This window comes from Podarcis tiliguerta, assembly GCF_965153285.1.
Source record: "Podarcis tiliguerta genome assembly, chromosome: Z".
In the NCBI taxonomy this organism is placed as follows: Eukaryota; Metazoa; Chordata; class Lepidosauria; order Squamata; family Lacertidae; genus Podarcis; species Podarcis tiliguerta.
Window position 1 is genome coordinate 33,405,260 of NC_139553.1, and position 27,199 is coordinate 33,432,458.

Here is a 27,199-nt window from a genome sequence, read left to right on the forward strand (position 1 = left end):
ACCCTCCAATCTCAAACAGTGCACTTGCTGTGGTGTATTCCGAACTCTGCAGGATCAGACCAAGTACCACCTAGTACAGCATTTATTTATTTTTGTGCAAATTCCAGAACTACGTGGTCCAGCATAAACTAATCAGCGGCCCACCAGTAGGCAGTCACCTACCTTCTGCCGTCCTCAGCACAGAGGTCTGGGCTTAAACCAGTGAGTCTGCTGCTCTCACACATTTTTTAAGCCTAGGATCTGTCACTTTGAGGCAATTCCAAAGCTGGGCTGCAAAAACAGAAAGAGGTTGAAGGATGCCTAATGGCAGCTTAGCAACATCAATGGAGTACAGATAACTCAAAACTTACGGACAATTAACTTGTGTATATTCAGCTTTATGCACTTGGCAAATAATATAATAAAATGGGGGAGGAAAGGGGGAAACTGTCTGGGGCAAAAGACTTTTGGCAACCCCAGCCACCATCGAACCCAATGCATTTTGACTAAATGTGATTTTGCCTTTAGGCTCTATCCCCAGGACGTAACCTTTGTGTAAGTTGAGAGTTGCCTGTATTTAGTTGCTCTCTCTTGTGTGACTGAAAGCATGGGCATGTGGGAGTATTCCTTCATGTCCCAAGCCTTTTGTCTCCTTTTGGGGACAACTGGATATAGCTAATAGCTCTGTTGCTGCCACTCTTTAGATCTGCTGCCCTGCCTATTCTGCATTGAGGGGGAATATTATTGAGGGATGCTGCTGCTAATACTACTACTACTACTACTACTACTACTACTACTACTAATATATTATACTTCACCCATCTGACTGAGTTACCCCAGCCACTCTGGGCAGCTTCCAACAAAAAATAAACAAAACATCAGGGAAGAGGAGAAGAATTCTGTCTCCTGCATAGATACAAAGAAGCCTGAATGGAGCATTAACCATCAATTTCCTAATTATTGTGAGGGGTATCACAGAACAACTTCCTAACCAGTAGAAACCATCTATGTACCCCTTAACTTTTATTATTAACCCCCACATTTGCAGTTGGACTGGGAGCTTTCTTTAAAAGCAAACAAATAAAGTTTATCAGTATGCAGATTTCTGCATACAGTGCCAAGTCCCATGCTTATGCTGAATGCTAGAATACACACAGGTCTTCACAGTCATAAGTACTAGGTGCATGCATTGATACATAACGATCACCAGGATGCTGATTGAGGCATGCAATCCCCAATCCCATGCTTGTGCAAAATACTAGAATATCATGGTCTTGACTTCAGCTGTTCATTTGGGGATGAACAGGAAGATAGAGACATTTAATCCTTTGTTTTTGATCAAGAACTGAAAACAGCAAAGCCAACATTTTACTGGGCACCAGTATTTAAACACTTCTAAGCAGTGTGTTTGCATGTCTGGCAGCTGCATTGCATTTGCTGAGAATGAGAAGGGTCAGCAGTGCCCCCAGACCACAGTCACTTGCTGCTGCCACTTGAACGATGTGGTGGCTGCTGTGAAGGAGAGAGGAGCCTTAAAGACGCAAGATTCCATCCACTTGGTGTCTTCCTCTTTTGTTTCCCTGCCTTCCGCAAGTTCCTTAAGGTTTTCTTTTCTACAAGCCGATTCCCTGTAAGTGCTAAAGCTGCTCTTTCTCTCTCCCCCCCCTTTTCTCTTTTTTTGCTGCATTGTGTTATGTGCCAAGAATTTTTATTAGCCCCCTTTTTTGTGCTAGAATGTGGTGGAAATACAAATGGAGCTGAAAAGCAGAAGTTACATACACAGATGAACAAAGCACCCAAATGAACTATCTCCTCAGACAGTTGGGATCCACCACTGTGGCTGAGTGGATACCAAGGTCTGTGTGTTTGCAAGGCGCGAGTGAGGTTCAATACATCAAACTCTGAAGGTGTGATTTAGTTGTGGCTTTGGCTAATGTTATGGAAAATAAGAAAAGTGAGATGGAGCTGGAAGGTGGCTAATTAAAGGTGAGAGTGTTTGCTAAAAGATACTACTGAATTCCAAAGAAGAATATTTTAGTGGTATGGTCAAATGAAATGGGTTCTGTCTCAATCATATTAGGAACATAGGAAGGAGCGTACAGGCTGTGACTGTTTTAGGCACATCTAATAGGTGCATGTCTGCGCACAAGCGCATCGTGCTGAACCTGGAAGTGACCTGAAAATGTTTGCAGGCTTTGTCAATGGTGTTTCAAATATGTGCAGTTTCACTTAAATGTGTGGAAGTTGGAAGTTGCCTGTATACCAAGTCAGACTGTCAATGCAGTATTGTTCCCACACTGACAGTAGCTTTCCAGATGCTCAGACAAGGGTTTCACCTGTTCTGTGCTACCCAAGATCATTTTCACCGGAGATACTAGGGATTGGGCTCATGCTTTATTACTGAGGTAGGTCCAGGTTGTAAGAATGTACAAAGAGCCTTGCTTCATCATGGCATTCAAAGTGACCACCCAGATGTCTATGGGAAGCCTACAAGCAGGACAAGAGTACAACAGTGCTCTTGCCAGTCATGTTCTCCAGCAGTTGGTATTCACAGCCATGCCTGCCTCTGATACTAGCAGGAGTCAGCAACCTTTTTCAGCCATGGGCCGGTCCACTGTCCCTCAGACCTTGTGGTGGGCCAGACTATTTTTTTTGGGGGGGGGGGGGATGAACGAATTCCTATGCCCCACAAATAACCCAGAGATACATTTTAAATAAAAGGACACATTCTACTCATGTAAAAAAACACTGATTCCCAGACCGTCTGTGGGCTGGATTGAGAAGGCAATTGGGCCGCATCCAGCCCACAGACCTTAGATTGCCTACCCCAGTACTAGAGGTTGTAAAAGGCCATCCTGGCCATTAGCTGTCATTAGCCTTATCCTCTATGAATTTATTTTAAACCCCTTTTTCAAGCTGTCCAACTTGGTTGCTCTTACTGCATCTTGTGGTGGCAAGAGGCTAACCCTGATATGTGTAATGAAGTTCAGGGTCCCCCTCCTTTTACCAATTCTATGACTGGCTGTTCTAGGGCACAGCCATTTAGGGTAGCTTGATAATTTCACCCCTTTTTGTGACTGACGCATGCATTTACCCAGTCAATGTGAGGGTAATTGAAGTCACCCTTTACTACAACATTTCCTCCCTTGGATGCCTCCTTTATTTATGTGCTCTTTATTGTTAATACCAAGTAACGACAGGATAATACATATAGACAATTGTTGGTGCTCCTTTTGGTTGCATCTAGGATGGAAATCTCCAAGAGTTTGATAGAGATATTATTAGTACTTCATTAGCAGAAAATGAAATGCATAATAGATTATTCAGAGGGTCAGGAAACTCAATAGGCTTATAGAGCTGTGATGTTCACCTTTAACCTATGTTCATGAAGTTTTATCAGGCATTCACTCTCTAGGGACATGTAAGCCCTTTTAAAAAATGTGATTGGATCTCTTTGATAAGTGCCATGCATGAACTATTTAATGTTCTCTTGTATGTTCACTAAAACATTGTGAGACTATGTGAATTCAAGATCCATATTTGGGTTATGGTTGTTGCTTTATTGTTCAGAACACGGCATTTTGGTCCAGGAGGGGTGGGGGAACAATACATCCACAGTACTAAATTACCATAAAGCTATCCCAGAAGCCAGAACAGTGAGAGGGATCGCTGCTTTCGCTGCGAATATTTTTTTCTTGTTTTCCTCCTCCAAAAACTAGGTGCGTCTTATAGTCTGGTGCATCTTATAGAGCAAAAAATACAGTACTTCCTATGGCTTTTGGGGGGGGAGGGGGTCTATAGCTGCTTTGTCATGTGGAGTGATATCACTTCCAATGTACCCTTTGCTGTCCTTCCTAGTATAGAGCATGTTAAATATAACAACTAGCTTTCAGGGGGCATTTGGGCTGATGGATAATTAGACATCCATACCCTCTTTTGCCCTGTTCCTTTGTCTTAGGGAAAAAAAACCGAATCATTTTTTTATTTGCAAATTTAAAAAGTAAAAGAAAGGGGGAAAGGGAAAAAAAGAATTAATATAAATAAAATATAGATACAGCTACCACTACTACTAATAATATACAGTATCAGTTCACATTATGGAAACAATAACTGTCAGTACACACAACTTAAATTAAATAGATAAGTTAATAGAACGTCTCCAGATGGCCAAATAGGTTTCCATGTGAGATTGATATCTATATGCAATATGTTCAAATGCCGCCAGGGCCCTGAGGTCCTCAGACCAATGCATGGACAGTGAATATTTATCCTTCCAGGCTCAAAGTACTGTATAAGTCCTTTAGGAATCATAAGAGCTCACAAAGTTAACTTTTGTTTTTCTGTTGTTAATCCTCATACTGTGGCTAAAAGGTAAAACAAGCATCATATAGTCACCCCTAAGTAACTGTGGCACATCACCTGGCATGAGTAAATATCTGGCTACATGGTGAATCTGAGCAGAATTCTTGTTTATAGCCCCTCTCAGACTGGTAGGTGCCTACAAACACCACTGCAGTTCTGTTGGAAATCAAGTACAAATCAACTAAAGTATAAAAAGAGGAGCCAGCAAAATTCATTGCCTGGTGTGGAGTTTATACTTGGATATCTCATGTCGAGCAAGGTTTAAAGCACAATGCCTTTTAGCGCTGGCAATAGGAAGAAGAAAATGCTGACTCCTACGCAGCCAGCCACGCAGGCTGAACGTGGTTTAATTTATTTCCCATCGTAATGTGTTTCCCTTCAGCTTTTTGTTCTGACAGCAGCAGCAGAAATTCTGAACGACACCTAGCCTGTTGGAGGCTGAACTTCAACCTGTTAAAATAATAATAGAAGTGGGGGCAGGGGAGAGAAACCCACTGCGATAAAAACAGCCCTTTAAAATGTCACTTTGCCAATGTCTACTACTTGTTATAGAAACGAGAGGTGTGTATATGGGATTAAAAATAGGCAGAATCGCAGTTCTCCTGGAAATCTACCCTACAAACGTAGGTAGTAGGTTTTATGCCAATTTAGCTGTTAATGGATTCCCTAGTGTCCTTGCAGGTAATTCCTTTTCTACATGCCTTATAGTAGGGGTGGGGGAGCTTTTTTCAAGGGCTGCATTCCTGCACGTGCAACTTCCCGGGGGCCACATGCCAGTGGCAGTTGGGGCCAAAGACAAAAGATCAACGGGCACGACTCTTCCCTTTGTATGGCAAGAAGACTGTATTCTAGCCATGCAAAAGTCATAGATTCTTATACACCCCACCACTTGCAATCAGGTAAGCAGGAGGCACTGTCACAAGACATTCCTCCAGGCAGGAGCCCTCGAAAAATGTGTGGAGCAGTTCTGGAGAGAGTCCTAAGGGCCTCATAAAGAGCACTTGGGGGCCACATTCAGCCCATAGGGCTGAAGTTGCCTGTCTGTGGCTTACATAATCACAATTCCAACAATTTCCCTGGGAGAAGAAATGATTGCTGAATTACTTTATCTGCGCTGTAGTTATGCCCTCAAACACTAATTGGTTTTCTTTTTTAAAAAAACCGCTGGCTGAAGTAGGAATATGAAACCACACCAGAGGCATGTGTATCTGACCAAAAGTATTCAGGTATACTTAGTTGTCTGCACCAAGCGGTCATATTCAACCAATTACTACTAATAAGAAATCAAGTTCCCAGGATTCTCTGTGCAGAGAGCATGACTCTTGAGCTGTGGTGTAGATACGCCTGTTCCCAGGGCATTGTCTGAAGGCACATAAGACAATCTTGCTGAAACTAAGCAGTTTCTGGGTCTGGTGACTAGATGGAAGTGTGCTTTTGATTTGATATGATGTGATATGATATGATGTACTGTACTGTACTGTACATTGTCCCAACCACTCATACTACTGATGATATAATGGTCTTAAATGATGGCTAGATTTTTTTTATAACCCAGTCTGCATCTGTACTGGCCCTGTTTTTAAGTGTTTTTATATATGGAACAGTTTGTAATTGTACTTACACTTCTTTTGTTTTATAGTTGTTTTGTTTGTTTGATAACTATATATAATTTTGTAGTGAACTCAACCTGGTAAGGGTATTGGGAAGAAGTAATAATAGTAGTAGTAGTAGTAGTAATAATAGTAATAATATTTTCTCTCTCTCTTACATACTACATATATTCCAAATGGTTCAAATGTTTTTAATAGCATTGTGTATGATTGCGCCTCTGCACCAATAGTTGGCTTTTATATTTTTAATTATTTGTAGATTGTTCCCCAGAAGAAGGAACCTGCCTTCTGAAATGTGATGAAATGCAATAAATCTTCCAAGCTGGCAATTTTGAGAACAAGTTTCTTCTCTGCATTCTTCCTTGTAGTGTCGTTTATCAATAGGTCTTGGAGCTAAGCCTCAGCAAGTGAACATTTCGGATTGGGTGTAGCAGCTCATGATAGATCACCTGCCCTTCTTTGTCTTTCTCTCTACAGATCAGACTGAGGGATTTCATTGCCGGGAAGAGTGCCGGATCCTTGGCCATTCTGACCGATGCTGGATGCCCCGGAACCCTGTGCCCAGCCGCGCAAAATCCCCTGAGCATGGAAGGAATGTCGTGTCCCTCTCCATAGAAGCTACCACTGTGGATACAGAGCTTTACGAAGACTGTAGCACAAAGAGAACTTTTGCAACATTTGGCAAAGAGGGGAGTGAACCTGTCTCCGAGGAGCGGGGCCCAGTCAACTCGAAAGGTAAAAGAACAGTGGATCCGCCCATCTGTAGCCCGAAGGTAAACGGTGCCGTCCGGGAGGCAGGGAATGGTTGTGAAGCTGTCAGCCCCATCATGTCGCCTATCCACCTGAAGAGCCCCTTGTCTGGCAAACCATCAGTGTCCTACAACGTAATGCACTGCCCAGGAAGTCGCGACCTGGAGCCGTTTGTAAACAATGGCCCTTCTCGGCCCATTGAGGCGGAGCCGAGGGGTGCAGACAGTGAAAATATCATGCATGAGATTAACCCTCTTCTGCAAGAATGTAGAGAGAAGGACTCACCTGGTGTGAAGAGGCTAAAGGACATAGTACTCTAAGTTGCACTGTAAAGGAAAGGAAACAACAGTACTGGATGTGTGTATTGTTTCTAATGGCTTACTGATGGTTCACAAATTCGCTGTATTTAAAAGCTTTCCCTAAATGTATTGTTTATAAAAAAAAAATATGAAGCTATCATTAATGTGACAATCCCACTTGGTTCAACAGGCAGCAGGGGTGTTGGTCTAAGTAAAAGTAGCACCATTCTTCAGCTTCTCCCCACTATGGTAGAAGTGGTGGCATTTCAGTGGTTGGAAGTATTATCTATGAAGTATTTTGAATTTATATATTTTTGTAGCTCAAAAACTCTTATTATGAAATGGCGTTCTGTATGAAGAATTGGATCTAAAAAACCCCCAACGAAACAAAATTCACTAAAGGAAAAACCACACCACAACCTCAGTTTCAAGTAATCTCTAGGAACATAATTAGCTGCCTTCTACTGAGTCAGACCATTGGTCCATCTAGTTTAGTATTGTCTTCTATTCTGATTGGCAGTGGTTCTCCAGGGTTTCAGAGCAGGAGTCTTTCCTAACCCTACCTGGAGATGCTGAACCACTGAGATGGCTCTTCCCCTTAGTACTCCCCTTGTCATGCCTCCAAACTTCAGCAATGGGGCGCTCGTTTGCCATGGCAAACTGGAGATTGAGTTGCCCTGATCGGCAGTTTTGGTGCACTTGTGGGAGCTCTGATGTGCAAGATGGGGCCACATCAATGTGTTCCATGCTGGAAGGGGCTCTATGCTCAACATCTCCAAATGTACATTAGCACCCCATGGAGTTATGGACTGTGGCCAGTGAATTTTCTGTCTCATCCCACACCCAGAGCCTAATTTGTATTTTTTAAGATGTTGCTCTTTTGCTGTGGACACCCCTGCCTTTGGAAACCTTTTGCTGCCACATGCTTCTCTGTACTATTATCGTATTTGATATTGCAAATTCCTGTATGTCTAGTGATGGGAAATGCTTTCAAGTTCGTTTTCTTTTTTTCGTTCCTTTTCTTCAAACAAACAATCTTAAGACCTGGAGAAACTGCAAAATTTAGAGCCAATCTTGTCATAGCTCTTTGTCATTTTGCCAGATGATTGTACCACATACTATCTCCACCACTGTGCAATGTTTCTTCCCCAGGTCTTTTAGGGGTTATCTAGCATCTCATTTGCAGTTGTTAGATGCACTGTCTTGAAATTTTTATGAGATCAGTTTCTCCCCCCTCCCACCCTTTTCCTTTTCCTTGCATTTCCAAGGAAGAATATGACATTATTTCTGCAAAACGACATGCTGGTTTCCTGCTGCAAATCTCCCATTTTTATTTTACCTATCTAGGAACCAGAAGAATAGGATGCTTTAAAGGCCTAATTTATGTATGTTGTAGGCCACAGGTTAAATCATTACTCGTGCAAACATTTCAAGCACATTCCTGACTTGCTTAAATGTACTTACCACAGGCATCATCCCATTTTCCATATGGCTGGTCTAGGCAACTGTGCTGTTGACATCCTAACACCTCATGAGAACAGGCCAGCAAATGTTTACGCCCATTTATATGTAGCAGCATGGAATGCTTACATGAATAATGGCCTTGCCATTATATATATTCAAGTTAGTATTTTGCTTAACTACATTGTCCACTGTTTCAAAATCACAATCACATGGGCACAGCTCGGCAGACCACCCACTTTCTTGAGGTGCTCCATACCAAGTCTAAATTGTTTTATTGCAATCCTAAACTGTAATTTCATTTGGGACATTTGTGACGGCTCCAGAAACAGTGGTCCTTGTTCATGGCTATTGCATTGCCCCATCCCCTAAAATTCTGAAATACCGTACAGCATAGAGTACTCCTCTTCCCTCCTTCCTTGGGAACTAAATAGGGCTTTCACTTTTACTCTTAGGCCCCCCAAGAAACTTTTTAGTGTGTGTAAAAGGGGAGGGGAGGGATGCCACCCATGTTAATTAGCATTAGTAAAAACTCCTCCTCTGGGTGTGCCTCTTGATTGGAATCAGGGAAGCACTGAGCAAAGAGTCCCCCAGGGACACACGGAGAAACTTCAGAAAATGAAGTTTTGTGCCTTCTTTGGCAGTAACTGATTGATCTAATCATGCCTGTGGCAAAGACATGGTATAATTATCTGCCCTTAGCAGAAACTGATCAGAAGGAGGAGGAGGTTGGAGGAAGTTAGTGTAGTCGATCCGGTAGAGGCGCAGCATGTCTGGATGGGTACTCTTCACAGCACATTACAGTGTGTTTAGCAGATTGGCTTGGATTTTCCAAACTTTTCAGAATTGATTCATCCATTCATCATGAGCCAGGTGCCTGGGGTGGGGTGTAGGGGTGGGGTGGGGCACCCATCCAGAAGCAGATAAGCTGTGTGACTTACTCTGTTTATCAAAGTTTATCAAACTGAGTGCAAAAATGTAGGTACATTTGAGTGCTAGTGTGAATGTGTGTTTGCACATCCTCACGGGATGCTCTTTTGAATGCTGGGGCTAATTCCGTTTTCTTCGTGCCCCATGGAGGTAGTGAAACTAGGCAATAGTGCATCAAAGAACAGACAGACTGGCAGAGCAGTCATTACACATGCCTACTCAGAAGTTATTGTATACAGTTAAGTGAGCGTGTTTTGGAATCGTAGCCTAAATATGAGAAGAGTGCTGCTGATCGCTATGGATATATCCCTTTCATTCGAAGCAAGAACATTGGTGAATAATCATTCCCACCCACGTCAATCTATTTTGCGTGGCTACAAAATTTGCACGTGTGAAATTGTGAAGTGATGCCCATCCCATCCCCATAAGAAACATTTGGTAAAAAAGGGAGGGACAAATTTAGTTGAATTGAATGGAATGTTTATTATTATTATTACTATTTTTATTTCCCACTGGATAATTTTTCAGTGATGGTTGGGAGCACAGGTTAGGGCTCTTGTTCTTGCTATTAGCCCTACATTTGATAGAATTTGCTGCTCTACAACATACTCCTCAGAGCTTGGAGATCACTGGGAAGGAAATATATTGCTGTTTCAACACTTGCTCTGCCAATCAACAGAAAATAATGGTTTCTAGAGAAACAATCTTCCTGGCTCTAACCTATCTTGATAAAAAAAAAAAATTAGTCACTTTTGATTTATTTAAATTAAAAAATAGCTACAGAAAAACAGCCTCCAATCTTTATCGGATTGCAGATCAAATAAGCTGGAGTAATTTCTTTTCTTTAGAAAAAGGTAGAGAAAATGGATAGGGCTTGGTGTTCTGCTTTTTCATGCAGTTATCTAATTTATAGACTGTCAGTGTGCTTTTTTTGCCCAATAAGTTGAAAGTTGCCTTTTTTTTAAAAAAAAGAAAATTTAATGAAATCACGCCCACTTAATTGCTGTTCACTTATTCCTAACTCTTGGAAACATGATCCTTTGATACGACCTGATCCATAGGTACTGCTAGTGTAAAGAGACCCCCACATTTGCGATAGGCACCAAGATCTGAGTGCTAGCAGGATCCAGTCTGCATGCATTATGTATTTGGAAGAGCAGGAGAAGGCTTCCAGCCAGCAGCTGGGAAAGAATAGAAGGGATGGCTCAGTGCCCTGCTTTAGCAAACTGTCAAGACCATGGGAGTGCAAGAGGTATTTGGAGCTATAATGCCAACAGCGGTAAGAGTTTGGCTCCTGGGTCACCTGGCTCACAAGATTCTGCTTAATATCCCAGCATGACACACACACACCTTTCACAGTTCCCACCTCCAACCAGCGCTGATTTCACAGGACTCATTGTATGAGATTTGTGGCATTTTGTAATTTGTAGATCCATAGGCGAAAACATTGCGCTTACTGACATTAGCCACTTTCATGCTTCACTAGTGTTGGATCCTTGTCCAAGTAGAGCAGCTGCTCTGTGTGTAGGGAGAAAAAGCACATCAAGAAATCAATGCCCTCTGTCCATAGGTTGCTCTGGAAGAAAATTCTGTAGTGTGCAAGTGTTGGCGCATGCAAAAGCAAATGACTCAGGGGGTGCATGTGTTCTGTTGTGTCATCTCACAGGCCATGGGCCCAACTTTGTCAGTACTGCCTACACTGATGACCAGTAGCTTTCTGGGGTTTCAGGCAGGAGATTACTGTGATTGAATCTGGAACCCTTTGCATATGAATTATGTGCTCTACAACTAAGCTGCAGCCCTTCCTATGAAAGCTCCCCAGCAGCAAGGACTTCTTCATTCATTTCACTGAAGGGCCATTCATTTCAATGAAGGATTTGTAGGCCATTCATCCTTTGAAATGAATGGGCCAATATACAAATGCAAGGGCTGCCTGTGCTTGTTGTAGAGCATGCAAAGCTCCAGATAGGGGGATCACTGTTGCGCCTGAGCCATCCCCCATTGCCTTTATCAACGATAGGATTGCAAATATTTTTCGTTGCCACCATTTCACTGTTATTTTCAATTCATGGAAAGTCATATTAGCACCCTGCAAAACGTTCTCCACTGTCAAACTTGCTTTGCTTACCTGTTGAATCAGCGTAGCATTCCCCCCTGCCCCCGGTCAGGTATAATATGGATTTTGATTTGCAGCAATGCTTTTTATTCACAGTTGTAATTTAATCAGTGCTTATTCTCTGAGTATCTAGCTCCAAAGATACCATAACATGAGTGGATTTATGGGTAGTTCATTTTAGAAGGAGGGAAAACCCTCTGCCTACTTGCTAGACTAGCCGTCAGGCAGTTCCTCTCACAAGTCAAATTATACTTTTTCCTCCCAGGAACATCCATTTTGTTGTTGTTTGAATGAAATTTACAAAGGCAGTAGCGTGGGAAGGGCTGGTAAAATATGATTCATGGCTGGAATGAACATGAGCATTTAACTGTATTGTCAAGATGAGGCTGTTGCCATTTCCCTTGTTTTATTGTGAAGCTGGAGATGGCTTGTGGATCACACACATTGTGCAGAAGTGAACTATGTTTTCCTTTTCTTTTTTTCCAAATAGGAAACAAGTTGTAAAGAACACGTTATCCAATTAATATGTTGAAATTACTCTTGGAGAGGGGGGGCGGGAAAGAGAAAAAAAAGAAGAGAAACTAATCACAAATGGAAACTTCATTTGTCGATCAATGGGGGGAATTGATTATCGTGTTGGTACAGCTGCCTTTGCAGCTTTAGATAATCGTTGACCCGGCATAGAAGTTGTATTCACTTTAGTGGAGGAACCCGGCAAGATTTTCACCGTGGCATCGGTGAAAATGGATTTGTTACTGGCATCAGCTGACGTTCAGCTGATTCAAGCTGGGATCTTGTAATCTTTATGACAAAGAGCTGACCTGGCAGAAGCTTGTGTTTTTCAGCAACGGATGCCACCTGGCGCTAATCAAATGCCAAGGTCTAAAGTTGCAGAAATGTTTGAAGTCCTGCAGCAGCAGCAAAGGAGAAAAAAGAGACGCGTCGCGATGCTAAAGACACTTGTGTTGCCCGCTTAGCAGTGGAAAGATTTTGGTGGGACTTGAGTTTTCTCCTGCTTTCTCACGTGTCTCTGCTGCTGATAATATGAAGAACAAAACTTGTTGTATATGCTGATATGTATGTTATGTACATTTTCACAGTGATTGAATCATTGTAAACAGGGAAAAATGGGGTGGGGTGGGGGAAATAATCACCATGCTGTCTATTTTATGAAGATGATAAAGCAGCTTTATTAAATTATTACAACTCTGTTTGAAAAGAATGGTGTACCTGCCACATTGTTTTTTTCTTTCTTAAAAAAACCTGATGCAAACTGTTTTCCCCACTTTGATGTGATTTTTATTTCTCTGCTTCAAGAATCTAATGCATTTTAGTATTAAAGGCAATTATTGAATAAAAATGGAAAATAAGTGTTTGGTTAAATCTGCCTGTGTGGGTTTGCTTGTCAACTGAAGTAGATTTGTGTTTGTAGGGTTGTTGTTTTTTTAAAAAAATATCAGTCCAGCAAGAAGTGCCCAGAGAAGCAGAATCACTCTTGCTGCACATCCTTCTCTATTCCTTTATCTAGACACGTTGGTGTATTCCTTCCCTGTCCCACATATTTTGTGCTGAGCTATCTTTCAAAAAGTGAAAATCCAGACACAAAAGTTGTTGAGCTTTATTTGCAAAATCTCAAAAAAGAGAGGTTTCTGAGATATTTTAAAGGAAATTTGCCAAAATCTAGAGTCCAGACAAGGGTTGCTATATTTTCCTGGACATTTCAGCCATTTTCATCTGGACACTGCTTCCGAAGACCAAATCCTGGCTATGTCCAGGAAATTTCTGGACGTACAACAATCCTACCGGAGCCCTGCTTTGGATAGCCTGCTTTGGAACTTAAGACCTTATACCAAGTCAGGCCATTGGTCCATCTAGTTCAATATTGTCTAAAACCTATTGGCAGTGGCTCCTAGCGGAGCCCTTGCATGCATAGCCTGCTTTGGAACTTAAGACCTTATACCAAGTCAGGCCATTGATCCATCTAGTTCAGTATTGTCTAAACTTATTGGCAGTGGCTCCCCAGAGTTTCACTCAGGAGTTCTGCCCAGCCCTACTTGGAGATTCCTGGGATTTTCTGTGTGCATTCTGCCACTGCACAAGAGACCTTCCCTGCTGTGAATATTCTTGCAAATCTACTTCACCAAAAACAAATGGGACCACTCTTGCAGGAGAGAGGAAGAGGCGTTCCAAGAGGCTTTTGTTGACTGCCCATTACAGTAGCAATACCTCCTCCTTCTGTTTCTCTTCATTCCTGGTCACCATCTACCTACTGCTTAGATGGATGAGAGCACATACATATTGTGTGTGCAAGGTCTTTGGTTAAATCCCCAACATCTCCAGTTAAAAGGATCTTTGGTAGCAGAGCTAGGATAGGACATTGCCTGAGATTCTGGATAGTTGCTGCCAAAAAAAGGCGACAGTACTGGAGTAACTGGAGCAATGACTTGGCCAAACATATTGCAATTTCATGCACTCGGTGGTTGCCACTGCTTCTGGGTAGTTTTTCAACGAAGCATAGCAGGCAGGATGTCAAAGAGTGGGAACTGAAGGAAGGACACATAGTTGATTGATCTAATAGTCCTAGGCTAAATTGCTTAGGCCTTAGGGAATACCCAACACATATCAGACTCCATCTAGCTATATCAGCATATTAATAATATCCATAGCTGGCAATGTTTTCCTTGTTTTAAGGGAAATTCCCTTATTCTGAATAGGATTCCTCGCAAGAAAAGGGAAAAGTTGACAACTATGATAATATCCCTCTGAGTAGCAATGAGGTTTATAGTCCTGAAAAAGACAAGAAAGAAGAACAGTTTCAAAGACAGGTGGTCCTTCCTCATACTACGCCTCATCCAAATATCGCAGGTATAAACTGAAATCACAAGTGATCACAGGTGAGCCTCCGTGAGGAGAGAATTCCACAAATGAGGAGCCACCACAGAAAAGATAGGTGCTTGAATTGCAAGCATGGATGCTAACTGGTGCAAGGACTACTTTGATGAATGAAGAACATAACAGAGGGGGCTAACAAGAAGCCTGTTTGGCTAGATCAAGGGCCCATACATTCCAGCATCCTCCTAATAGTGGTGAAATAGATATTTCTGGGCAGTGATGCCATTACGGCAAAACTTCAGGCCCCATTCAGAATAGTGGACAGATCCCCCTAAAATGAAGCTTTGTTGGCTTTCTGGATTTTCAGCCAAGTGAAGCAACACACATAACCTTCTAAATAGGGAGATCCCCACAAAGTCTAACATGACCTAACTTGACCACTAAGATCTAGGAAGCCAACAGGAAGACATGCAAGCATGGTGATTAGAAGGTTGATATATAGGTAGTGCCATTTTTTAAGGTTTGTGAATTCATTGGATTTTATAGCTCAAAACTAACAACATCACGTATGGCCAAACCTGTTGGTTTGATCTTTTTTTATGTAGCAGATTCAGTGTGGTACTCAAGAGTGATGGAATCATACCCTCAAGAGTTTGGACTACAATCCCAACCTCACTTCTTGGAAAATAGGTTCCACTGAATTAAATAGGACTTAACATGGTTAAGATTGCAGACTTAGAACACCTGAAGGCAGGGATGAGGAAACTCTGTTCTGCAGGCTGACCTTGGCCCACCAGGGGGTCCAAGCTGACCTGAGTGGCCATTTCTCCCAATCATGCTCACGGGATGTCATTAGCTCACTTAAGTAACTAGATGGGGGCAGGGTTCAATCCTGCTGGTTGATGTTTCGCCAGCTCATTCTCTATGGAAAACACACTAGGTGGGACCCCATCAGCTGTCAGTCACCTGAAATCATCATGACGCCAGATGGCTCCACAGGAATGGAAGGAGCTAAAGATCTGGCCCACTGAGCCAAAAAGGTTCCCCACCACTGTGATAGGATGAGAATGGAAGATATGTAGCAGCAACACCAAAGAAAGCAATGAGCAGTTGGGTTGGAGAGGGTGTTATGGAAGTTGCTGTGGTGAGCTAGAGGTAAAACTCCAACAAGGCAATGTAAAAGGTTGAAATTTTGCAAAAGTCATAAAATTCAAAATACAACCTTAAATGGGAAAATCAGAACTTGCCATAGAGCTTAGAAACTGGCTGCTCATGGTGGGGTTGTCTTACCATTTGCTAAATTCTATAGCAAGCCATCTATCAGACACTGTCAAATACTGCAGTAGGTAATTGACAGTATCTGATAGATGACTTGCAGTAGGATTTAGTAAAATGCTGGATGGCAGTTGCTGTCATACATTGACTGCTGCAGCACAAAATCTTTGGATGTCAAAATCCTGAATGTAAAATAGAGTGATGTTGAATATTCACAATATCTGCTATCAAAAGTCATAGGGAAAGACGGAAGAAATATCACACTGCAAGGGGGAAATCGGCCAATAAAGGCATCTTCATATAACCACCCTTCATAACCACAGAAAAAAGTGGCCCATTCTAGTTGTTCCAGCTGAATCATGCTAGTGTGCTCAAATGCCAGCCTGGGGCAGCTTTCAGTTAGTCAAATACAGCTTTCAATTATCCGCAATGCCAAGACAAAAGCCAACTTTAGATGGACTCTTCTGTGCACCAGGAGGTTTCTCATGTCAACCTCGTGATATCCAGAGATGGATGAATCACTCAGTTTTAGTTCCATTTCTTGAATTTCCAATCTTAAGTTCAGTTCTCCACATTTCTACATCAGCTTGCTTTAAAAAAAAATAAAAAAATGTTCTCATGAAAATTCAACAGCAATTTAGTGTCAAATTCTCTTAATATACTCAATTTTTGTATGTAATTTTGCCCATTATACAAATTTTTGTAAAGCAATTTTCCCCTAGTAAAATTGCTTTCTACCAGTAAATGCATTTTCTACCAGTAAATTGCTTTCTACCAGTAAATGCATCTTTCTACCAGTAAATGCATTTTTGTGCACAATTTAATTTTCTATAAGCTTTTTTCTACAAAAATGTACTGGAGAACTGCATTGCAAAATTCAGAGAAGTGCAGATTTGAAAGAGTGCGTACCAGTGAAGAGTGCCTGTGTTTCAGTTCACGTATTGCTTCAGAAAGTGTAAATTAGGTTGGTTTGACTTTGAATGGGAATTGAACCAAATTTATCCTCTATCCCTAATCACATCACTGGAATTCATCATGCGCTGATGTTTTTCTGCAAATGCAGTTAGCCTGCTTTGCACATCACAGTAAACCAGGATATGGCTTACTATAACCTTGTGAACATATTGATTCTTGGCAAGGAGCTTGCCCCTGCATTGCTGCTCCCTGGACTTTTAAGCTCAGTGTGGGATGGCAGGTAACCATGACCAATTCTATTTCATTTTTCAGCCATCTTGGGTCTCTAACAGTTGACCTTTGAGCTTTCAAAATGGGGAGTGGCCACTGGTTCATTTCCCCTGAACCCTAGATATGTAACCTGTTTCATTCAGTGCCTAGCAGAGATTTGTTCCATCTGCTCCAATCTCCATGTTGACTTCAACATCCAACCTAATTTGTCTGCTTCTGAAACTTTCCCTCATCTTCCTGTTCCATGTAACAACCTGCCTGGATGAGAATTCTGGAGAACTCAAAATCTTGCTCATTATTTTGTGACCTTTCGGTTGGTCCAGATATAGGTATTGCCCAGTGGTAGATTGTGGATTTTTGGGGAGAAAGGAGAGGGATGAAAGAAGCCTACAAGCACAATAGCACCATGTTCCCTTTGGATTTCACGGATGCTGAATGAGAGTGACGTAATAGAGATGGATCAGGCCGATGATCTTCAAACACTTGTTAGCCCAGAATCATTACACTATGCATTCTACAAAGCTCCTGCTTGCCGCCAGGGCTGAGCTGTCTGAAATGCCAGCGCTATGATATCTTTCCCCCTCCCAGCTTCCTGGCCAGCTGTCAACAGCCTGTGCCTCTTCCGGGTACATTTTGGGAGCTCACTGTGTCTTAAAACCGCAGCGTGCTTAGATGATAATCATGTTGGTATTGAAGTTTGCATAAATAACAGGCCTGTGGGGCACAGCTTAGGTGAGGCAGGTGATTTATAGACCTCCACAAAACAAAAGGATTCCAGAGTCACGCTCCAGCCAGGAGTAATGTGCTAAATGTTATTCCTTTCAAGGACAGCAGTCACATAAACAACAAGGGTGTGAGCCTGATGCTGGAGTTAAGGCAGCTAGACTCCACTATAGCCGAGAGCACCATGCTGATTTGTGCCAGGCAAGGATTGTAACCCATGGCTTCTAATGGGCTCATGATCTATACCTTGTGTACAAAGCACATCCACAGCTCACTAGCGTGTAGAAACACAGTCGATGTTTACTGTAAAATCTTTAGATTTCATATTTTCAATTACATCCTCAAATACATCAAGATTCTACAAGGTGCCTGCGCTTACGCAAAAGCCAAACAGTGTGCTGCAGAAAGAAGCTATGAATGTAGTGTTTTCGATTTGAATTCCAGGGATGGATTTTTAATAAGGTGGTACCACTGGTTGAAAGGGCTGATAGTTTTCTGTACTCATGTGCTATGACAACAACCCAGGGCACAAATCTTCAGAAGTAAAAGGCAAAAAACAAACAAACAAACCAACTTGCCCATTAAATAAAATGTGTATGAAGCAGCCTTTTCCTAATCACTTGTATTTTAAAGGGACGAGCACACATTGAGGCCCCATCTGCATTAAACACTGAAAGCACTATTATATCACATTAAACAGTCACAGAGCTACAATTCCCAGAGTTTCCTGGGAAGAGGGTTTTCTCATTAAACCACCCTGGGGACTGTAGCTCTGTGAGAGGAATAGAGGTCTTTTGACAACTCTCAGCACCCGTAACAAACTACAGTTCCCAGGATGCCTTGAGGGAAGCTATGACTTTTTAGGAAGGTAAAATAGTGCCTTAAATATGCAGCGTGGATAGATATGTAGTTTGTTGTTGAGCCTGAGCACAACAGTACTCTCCCCATTGGTTATTCCCAGCAGTTGGTATTCAGAGACAATAATTCCTCCAACAGTGGAGACAGAAATGGCTAGCAGCCTTATCTTCCAGGAATTTATCTAATCCCCTTTTGAAGCCATCAAATTCTACAATCACTGGTGGCCACTGGGTGGAAGATTATAAACAATCATCTTAGTCAATGCTGAAAACTGTCTCCTTGATATCAACAATCTTCTGCACATAGCCATTTTCAGAGATAAAAGCCACCAAAGCAATGAACAATAGATCAATGTTATGGCCCATCTAGTCCACCATCTTGTTCTCACAGTGGCCAACTAGATGTCTATGGGAAGCTGGCAAGTAAGACTTGAGCCCCACAGCACTCTTCCATACCTGTGGTTTCTAGCAACTTGCAGTCAAAAGCATTACTGTGTCCAACAAGTGGAGGCAGAACACCGCCATCAGGATTAGTAGCCATTTATCACCTTATCCTCCATAAATTTGTTCAGTTCTCTTTTAAAGCCATCTAAGTTACCTCACTCATCACTGCCACATGTTGAAGCAACGAGGCTCCCACAATATTTCTGGGAGAAGGGCTATCCATTAGTTTCCCTCAGGTAATACCTGGACTTGGCGAAGGAGTGTTTGGTAGCCCATGATGTTCCAATAATGTGGGAGTTAGGAAGGTTGGTGGTGCTCTTGAATCCATCCTGAAAATACTGACCAGGGTGAAAGTGAAAATGTTTGTGAAAATGTTCAGATGGAAGAAGGGTAAAATTAGGCAATGAAAGGGCAAGGGGAAATGATAGCAAATCCAGAGGCCAAAGCACTGCAGGAGAACCTGCACATTCCAGAGACTCTTGGAGAGAGACATTGAGTAAGTATAGGTGAATGTCTCTGAGCCAAGATTGGCAAGCTGGAGTGCTTGGTATTTAAAGCAAGCACAAACACAGCGTGCATAAAGGAGAACTGGTGGAATGGAGATAACCAGTGAGACACAGCTATCTCTGGATACAACCTGTTTAGGAAGAACAAAGAAGGATGTATTGGAGGTGGTGTCAGTGTTTATGTCAAAGAGCACACTGAGAAATCCCAAGGAAGACAGCCTTCCACAAAATTACTATGGGTGGCAATACTGGGTTCCAAGAGTAACTTAGTACCAGGGACATAATATTGCCTTCCTGACCAAAAATGTCCAGGGCAATGATGAGATGGATAATGAAACCAAGGAGGGAGTCAAACAATAAATGTAGTACTATATATTTGAATTGCCATCCCATAGACTGAGTGAATGCATGCTCCAGCCATGACAAAGAGGTAACATTTCTAGATATCCTAAACGATTGTGCCCTAGTCATGGAACTGACCAGAGGGAAGGTGACCCTAGACTTTATCTTCCAGGACCTGGTGAGGTATGTGTTGTTGAATTAATTGAAAAAGTGGCCACAACACAACACTATCAAATGCAGTGTATTTTTAAGTGGACAATTGCCAAGGAAATCCAACGTAGTCACATTTGACTTTGCAAGAAGAAACTACTCAAAAGGAAGCTGAAAGCAGATGTCAAGAGGGTCAAATCTCTCCAGAATTCTTGAGGGTTATTCAAACCCACAATAACAGGAGCTCCAGTAGAATTTGTCGTGAAAATCAGAGAAGGTTCCACAGAGGCCAGCTGGGTTAACAAGCCGAGTTGAGGAGCTTATAAGAGGCAAAAAGGCTTCATTCAGAAAATGAAAGTTTTGTTCAAATGAGAAGCAAAACTTTGGCAGAAGAAATGTAAGCAGACACCCCCAAATTAAGGAGCACATCACTAAAAACATTAAGACCTGCAATGAAAAAATATTGGGATCATAGTGGATTGTTTGATGAAAACGTTGGCTCAGTGTGCAGCAGCTGTGAAAGAGGGGATTCCATGTTAGGGACCATTAGGAAAGGAATGGAAAATAAAACTGCCAATTATCAAAATACCATTATCCAAATCTATGGTGTGAACACGCAAGGAATACTATAGCAGGTAGAGTTTTGGTCAGGTTACTTCAGAATGGATATTGTACAGCAGGAAAAGTTTCAGAAGAGAGCAACAAAAATGATCAAGGGACTGGAGCAAATTCTCTATGAGAAAATGTTACGTTTTGGGCTTTTTCATTTATAAAAAATGCTAGTAAGGTGGGATATGATGGAGGTGGAGAGGCCTGTGGATAACATGTATAGCAGTGAATTCTAACAGGGAACAAAAGTTTCTCTCCCTCTCTTATAAGACTAGAGCCCAGGGGAATGCAATGAAGTTGAATGGTGGGAGATTTGGGGCAAGAAGAATAGTTATATGAAATTCACTGCCATAAGATTTAGTAGTGGCCCCCAACTTAGTTGAATTTAGAAAGGGGGGGCTAGACAAATTAACAGAGAAGGTTATCAAAGGCTAATAGCAATTATGGCTGTGTGTTCCCTTCAGGGCCGTCTTTAGCATATGTGGCGCCGGAGTGCAAAGATCTGCCCAGTGCCCCCCAATTTTTTTTTTTGGGGGGGGAGGTCAAACTTGTTGACCTTTTAAGGAGGGGAATCAGCAAAAACAGCTAACTTGAAAAAATAAAAAGCGGCAGTGATAACCCCAGAATTTGGCGCCCCTTGCACCCCTGGGTAAAGACGGCCCTGGTTACCTTCACTACCAGAGGTGGAATGTTTCTGAATATCAGCTGCTGAAGAGTACAGGCTGGGGAAATTCCACTGCACTCCTGTCTTGCTTGCAGGGTTCCTATAGGCATCTGGTTGGCCACTTTGACAACAGGATGCTGGATTAGGTGGTCTTTGGGTGACCCAGCAGGGCTCTTCTTATGTTCTAATGCGAAATGTTGGAATTTTGTCTCTATACTGGAAAAACCTTCATCTGAAAAAGCCTACAACTGGTCTTGTGGCCTGATTCAGGTTTTCCTGAAATTCTATGCCTCGTTCTGAGGATGACGGGATAGATGGAAAACCTGCAAGTGAAGGAAAAGCAGAGTTTTCCTGCTTTTCCAGAAACACCTGAAAAAAGTTTGTGCTTATTTTTAAAATTTAAACCCTTCTCCAGGGCAGCACAAAAAACCCACACACATACAAAAAAACTCCAACCCTATCTGATGATCACGGGGAATTGCAAATGTGCTTACACTGGATTCATTTAAATGCACAGCATCCCTACGAGTTACCAATCATGAGTTAGAAAAACTCTTGACACCTTGCACTTTTGGAGTGAGTGCGTTTGCCTGCCTGCTTGCTTTTCTTCTTTCCAGCAAACCAAAGGTGTCAGCAAAATGCTCTGGACCCAAACGGCCTTTATTTATTCCCTCTCCCCCTTTCTTCTTTTCCAGGTGAGACTTACAGTGCAGAGGGCAAATGGCTTGTTATAATCAGATTCCACTCAGCCGTTGGCCTGTGGGACCAAGTGACAACCTGCTCTGATGCCCCACATTCCTAAGCAGCTGGGCTGGAGCCTAGGGAGGGGAAAGGGTCATGGGGCTTAATTGGAAAATAAACCAGGCTGAGGAACAGGCACCCCCTGCCCTCTCCAAAGTGGAAAGTTTGGGATAATGGCCAGGTTTCAATCAAAAGGATATTTATGCAGCCCCCTAAGTCAGGGGCATTTTGTAGCTTAAAAATGTGGAAACAATGGCAACCTTGTGACATGGAGCGACAAAGGCCCATACATTTCAATGCATTGAAATGTGCCCCTCAGCAGTCCTGAATGCAAAAAAGTATGTTCCCAGTAAGTCAAAAAAGTATGTTCCCAATAAGTCAAGCTTCTATTATGCCTGGAAAGCAGTTATCATTGCCTGTTCAGCCTCAGGCATTATACAGGGAGCCTTGTCAGAGGCAGCAGAGAAGGCTGTTGATTTTATCATCATCATCACCACCACCACCATCTTCGCCATCATCTTCCAGTATCTCCTTACCCCATACATGCCCATTCAAGTGCTTTGATTTGCGGAACTTGCATGGCTGCAGATGTCATATGATAGTCATTCTGCATGCATACAAAACCAATCTCCCTAACTTTGGAGCTCCCTGCACCAGGTAGGCACCTTTGCCATACTCCTTTTGGTGCCTGCTTAACAATGTTTTTGTTTAGGTGAGCCTATCCAGACATATAGGAAGTTCATATGTGTTTTAATATCTTTTTGGACTGAATATTGCAAAAAGCTTCCTGATGACACACTTTGTTTATAGTGGAGCAGAATGCTTTGGAAGATGGCTGGTTCTGCTTTGTTAAAGTTTTTAAGCAGCAGCTGGAAGGCCATCAACGAAGGATGCAGTTGCCATGGATTTCTAGCATACCTTCCAACATTTCTCCGATGAAAATAGGGACGTCCCATTCCATAACAATAATTTTACTATTTATACACTACACATCTTATTGAGTATGGCAAAGGTGCCTACCTAGCCACTCTGGGATGCTTCCAACACATATAAAAACAAATAAAAACATTAAACATTAAAAAAAAACACTTCCCTATACAGGATTGCCTTCAGGCAGGTCGGGGATCAGAATAACTCCACGCCCTCCAACATTTCTCCAATGAAAATAGGGACATCCTAAGGAAAAGTGGGACATTCTGGGTTCAAATCAGAAACTGGAACAGTTTCTCTAAATCAGGGATGTCCCTGGAAAATAGGGACACTGTTCCTACTAGGGCCTGTTCCTGGTTTGATGTAAGGTTGAATCAAGTTAGTCACTACCACAGGTTCTTATTTCTCCAACTGACTTCCACATCAGTTTGTGATTTTTATATAGTCTTCATGAAAATTCACCAGCATTTTTGTGCATATTTATAATGTGGACTTTTTGCAAACAACTTCCCTAATATAATTGCACGGCTGTATGTTGAGAAGCCCACAAGCAGAATCTGAGTGCAACAGCATTATGCCAGCAACTGGTATTCAGGGACAATACTGTCGCTGACTGTGGAGGTGGAAAACAGCGCCATTATGTCTAGTAGCCATTGACAACCTTATCCTTCATGAATTTGTCTAATCCTCTTTAAAGCCACCCAAGTTGTTGTCCATCACTGCCTCTTGTAGGACCAAATTCAATTGTTTAACTATGCACTGTATAGCTTGAGAAATTGAAGATGCAGCTTTGTCTTGAACGCTCAAACTGTTGCATCCCCCCACTCTAAAGTATGCTGATCTTGCAAGATGAACGCCATAGTTGAAAAAAGTTCCCAATCAGTTGGATGTTTTTGGAATTCTATTGTTCCAGAAAAAGGGCTGCGCTGCCTATTGCACTGGGCCAGCCCTGGGCTGGAACTGGGTTCGTTTTCCTCTTGAGCTGGAGTTGTTTGAGATGGAAGTTTGCCTGGGTTTTGGCCTTCCTTTGTGCCTTGAAGTTGACAAAGAGAGCAAAGTGTAGCTGCCTGTGGAGCTACATTTTATGAGAATTTACACCAGCCAGCAGTGGAACTCCACCTCAAGCCCACAGATCCTCTATGCTAGACCCTGTTTCAAGAGGAGGAGACCACCAACCCTGCACATCAGATAGAACAAGCACATGCAGGTCATATTGCCAAGGTGAGTGGAGAGAAGATCTGCAGAGCTTTTGATGGTGAAGATGCAAAGCCAATATTTGATACTAGCTGGAAGCCCAGAGTTGTGTGAGAGAGAGTCAGGAGCTGCCATGGAAGAAAGATTGACTTGCCAATTGACCCAAGGAGGAGAAATAACAAGCAACTTAGTGATTTAAGACTTCAGCCTGGTAGTTTTCTTCAAATACCTGAAACATTGTCACACAAAAGAGGGCAAAGTCTAGTTCTTTGTTGCCCCAGAGGATAGGAACAGTTCTATGGGGCTTAAATTTATGGAGAGTAGATTTGGGTTAATATTACGAGAAACCTCTTAACAGGAGGAGCATGCCTAGCCCTGACCTGGTACCAGTCATGGGGTCCTCCGAAGACAAACCAGACACCCTACAGGGACCTTGAGGAGCAAGCAGAACCCCTGAATCCAATGCTGAGGATCCACTAGCAGGATTCACCAATTGTTACCTGATGAAGAACCCCTGGAAATGCTGGAGGTGGAGCAGCCCTCCCATGCTCAAGGGCACTGGCACAAAAAAGTCTTAAGTAAGCAATCCATGATAACTCCTTAACTGCCAGAAGTTGTAGTTAAGAAGGCAAGAGTATATGAGGATTTCCCTTTGAGCCTTCCAATTGCTGGGAATGACACAGACCTGTGGCTCCTTCTTCCTCCCACCTTGCTGAAATTTCAAGTGATGTTGACTTTGGCCTGTTGCCTTGACTTTGTTTTAGGGACATGTTTGGCCCTAGATTGATTCTCCGTGCTTGACCTTGGCTTGTTTGGATTTTGCTGCATCTGCAACCCTGAGTACTTTGGTGAAGGCTTGTCTCTCCAATAACTGCCGCCCCAGTCCTTGTAGTTTGAGAATGAAACCAATTGCCTAGAGGGGTTATGTGCTCTCCCTGGCTGTCTCTTGGGGATACTCTAGATCAGGCTCTCCTACACCAAGCAAGGGACTGGATTTGATGGCCAACAAGGGCTCCTCCAACTCTGTGATTGTGTATGCATTACTCCACACTCTTCTTACAGTAGATGGACCTGAGAAGATACATGTAGAAATGGATATACCAATCCGAGTGCAGAATCAGCTGCATACAGAAGTTGGGAAGCTGCTCGGTTCAGGATTTTTCACACTTGTGCTTCTCAGGACTGTAGTTCAGGGGGAGAGCATTTGCTTTGCATGTAGACAGTCCTAGGTTCAATTCATGGTATGTCCAGGTAAGGTTGCGAGAGACTCCTGAGTCTCAAATTGTGGAGAGCTGCTGGGGGTCAGTGCATAAAATGCTGAGAAGAGAAGAAGAGTTTGGATTTGATATCCCGCCTTTCACTCCCCTTCAGGAGTCTCAAAGCGGCTAACACTCTCCTTCCCCTTCCTTCCCCACGACAAACACTCTGTGAGGTGAGTGGGGCTGAGAGATTTCAAAGAAGTGTGACTGGCCCAAAGTCACCCAGCAGCTGCATGTGGAGGAGCGGAGACGCGAACCCGGTTCCCCAGATTACGAGACTACCACTCTTAACCACTACACCACACTGGCTCTCTGAGATGGACCAGTGGTCTCACTCAGTATAAGGCTGCTTTGTATCTTCTCCTACAGCAGGCATGGCCAAACTTGGCCCCCCAGCTGTTTTGGGACTACATTTACTACCATACCTGACCACTGGTCCTGTTAGCTAGGGATGATCGGAGTTGTAGTCCCAAAACAGCTGGAGGGTGAAGTTTGGCCATGCCTGTCCTACAGGAACAGGAGGCAGTGCACAGCATTTCAGGAACTCAGGAAGCTGCCTAACACTGGAGTAAAGGATGTCATTTCCAAGCAGACTTCTCGAGCATTGACATCCCCCCCCCTTTTTTAAAATAGAAATTGCGTGTTAGGCCCATACTGCTAAAAGTGTTTCCACTGTCAAGTAGGCCTTATGTTTGTGATTGCTGCTTTTTCCTCACAGCTTACCTGTCATGTTGCCAGGCAACTCTTTTACCTCCCCCCCACAAAAAACCCGAAATCCTGCAGCTTTGGTTTCTTGTAAGTTTCATTATCACAGCTCTTTAAAAATAGAATAAAATTGGGGCCCTGAAAACCTTTGGCTAGGGCAACAGGCCCTGCCAGAGCTGCTGCTTCCATTCCTTTATTTTAAAATCTGACTTCTTTCCTTTCAGAGATTCTGAGTTGAAAATTATTCTATTGACTCTCATAAGGCCTTGCAAGGAATAGGTCGAGTGCACAGCTTTGACCTTCCCTTGCCATATGGCTCAGTTCTCCCCTAGAGACTGGAGAAGGTTTTATTGGTAGCACCAGGCACTGAGCAGAATGTAGGAGCCAAGCTTTTTTCCTCCCTTTTGGCAGGCGGCATTTTGCTGTTGCCGAAACTATCTCACCGTTGCCCTCAGGAGCTCTGAACCCACGCGGCAATTATTTAACAGCAATCTCCTTGTGTTTTTCTTGAGGAAAAGCTTTTAAGCTTGATTGGTGATGGGGTTAATATTGTTTGCCATGTGTCTCTATTTGGTTTCAAATCTGCATTCATAGAATGCACCAGAAGAGGGGCTTCCTGTGACTGTGCAATGAAAATGCAGCTTTTAAACGACTGAATGCACCAACACATCCCAACAGTAGCTCTTTAATGCTCTCTTGAAGGACTAGCTGCCACCCACAACACATACAGACCTCAGCCACGCTGCACCATGCACTTCATAGTTATCTGGTATTATACCTTTCTTAGAAACAATGCCATATGTCAGTATTTAATTAGGACTGCCATACGTCCTGTATGCAAACACAACCAGGATTTGGCCTTTGAAAACAGTGTCTGGGTGGAAATCGCTGAAACATCCTGGCAAATCCAGATGTATGGCAACCTATGTTGGAAGTGTGGATTTGGGTGAATTTCCTTAAAGGTAGCTCAAAAACTTCATTCAACAACTTTTGTGTCTGGATTTTCACTTATTGAAATATGGCAACCCTAATTTAATTCGTTCAGGTTTCCTGCGTGTTGCAATTGATCACCTGGGTCTAGCTTCAGAGTGGAATGAAACTACTGCCTTGCTCTAGGGCAGGGGTAGGCAATTTTGTACCCTCCACATGTTGTTAAACTGCCATTCCCATCATCCTTGATTATTGGCCATGCTGGCTGGGAGTGACGGGAGTTTGGAGTCCAACATCATCTGGAAGGCATCTGCACTCTAGAATAGGAGGTTTCTGACTTCTGTCC

The 27,199-nt window shown here is 42.8% G+C and overlaps 2 protein-coding genes across 3 annotated transcripts in view; one reads left to right on the forward strand and one right to left on the reverse strand.

Moving 5' to 3' along the window:
• The window catches only part of PCDH19 (protocadherin 19), a 140,777-nt gene extending 127,887 nt beyond the window's left edge, over positions 1-12,890 (forward strand). For both annotated transcript variants that reach the window (XM_083424299.1, XM_083424300.1), the window contains exon 5: positions 6,429-12,890. In XM_083424299.1, the coding sequence (XP_083280425.1) occupies positions 6,429-7,021 (593 nt within the window). In that variant the 3' untranslated portion in view covers positions 7,022-12,890. The remainder of the gene's footprint in view (positions 1-6,428) is intronic.
• Positions 1-27,199, reverse strand: part of LOC310669890 (tigger transposable element-derived protein 1-like) — a 406,885-nt gene that overhangs the window by 346,449 nt on the left and 33,237 nt on the right. The gene's annotated exons all lie outside the window — the stretch shown is intronic.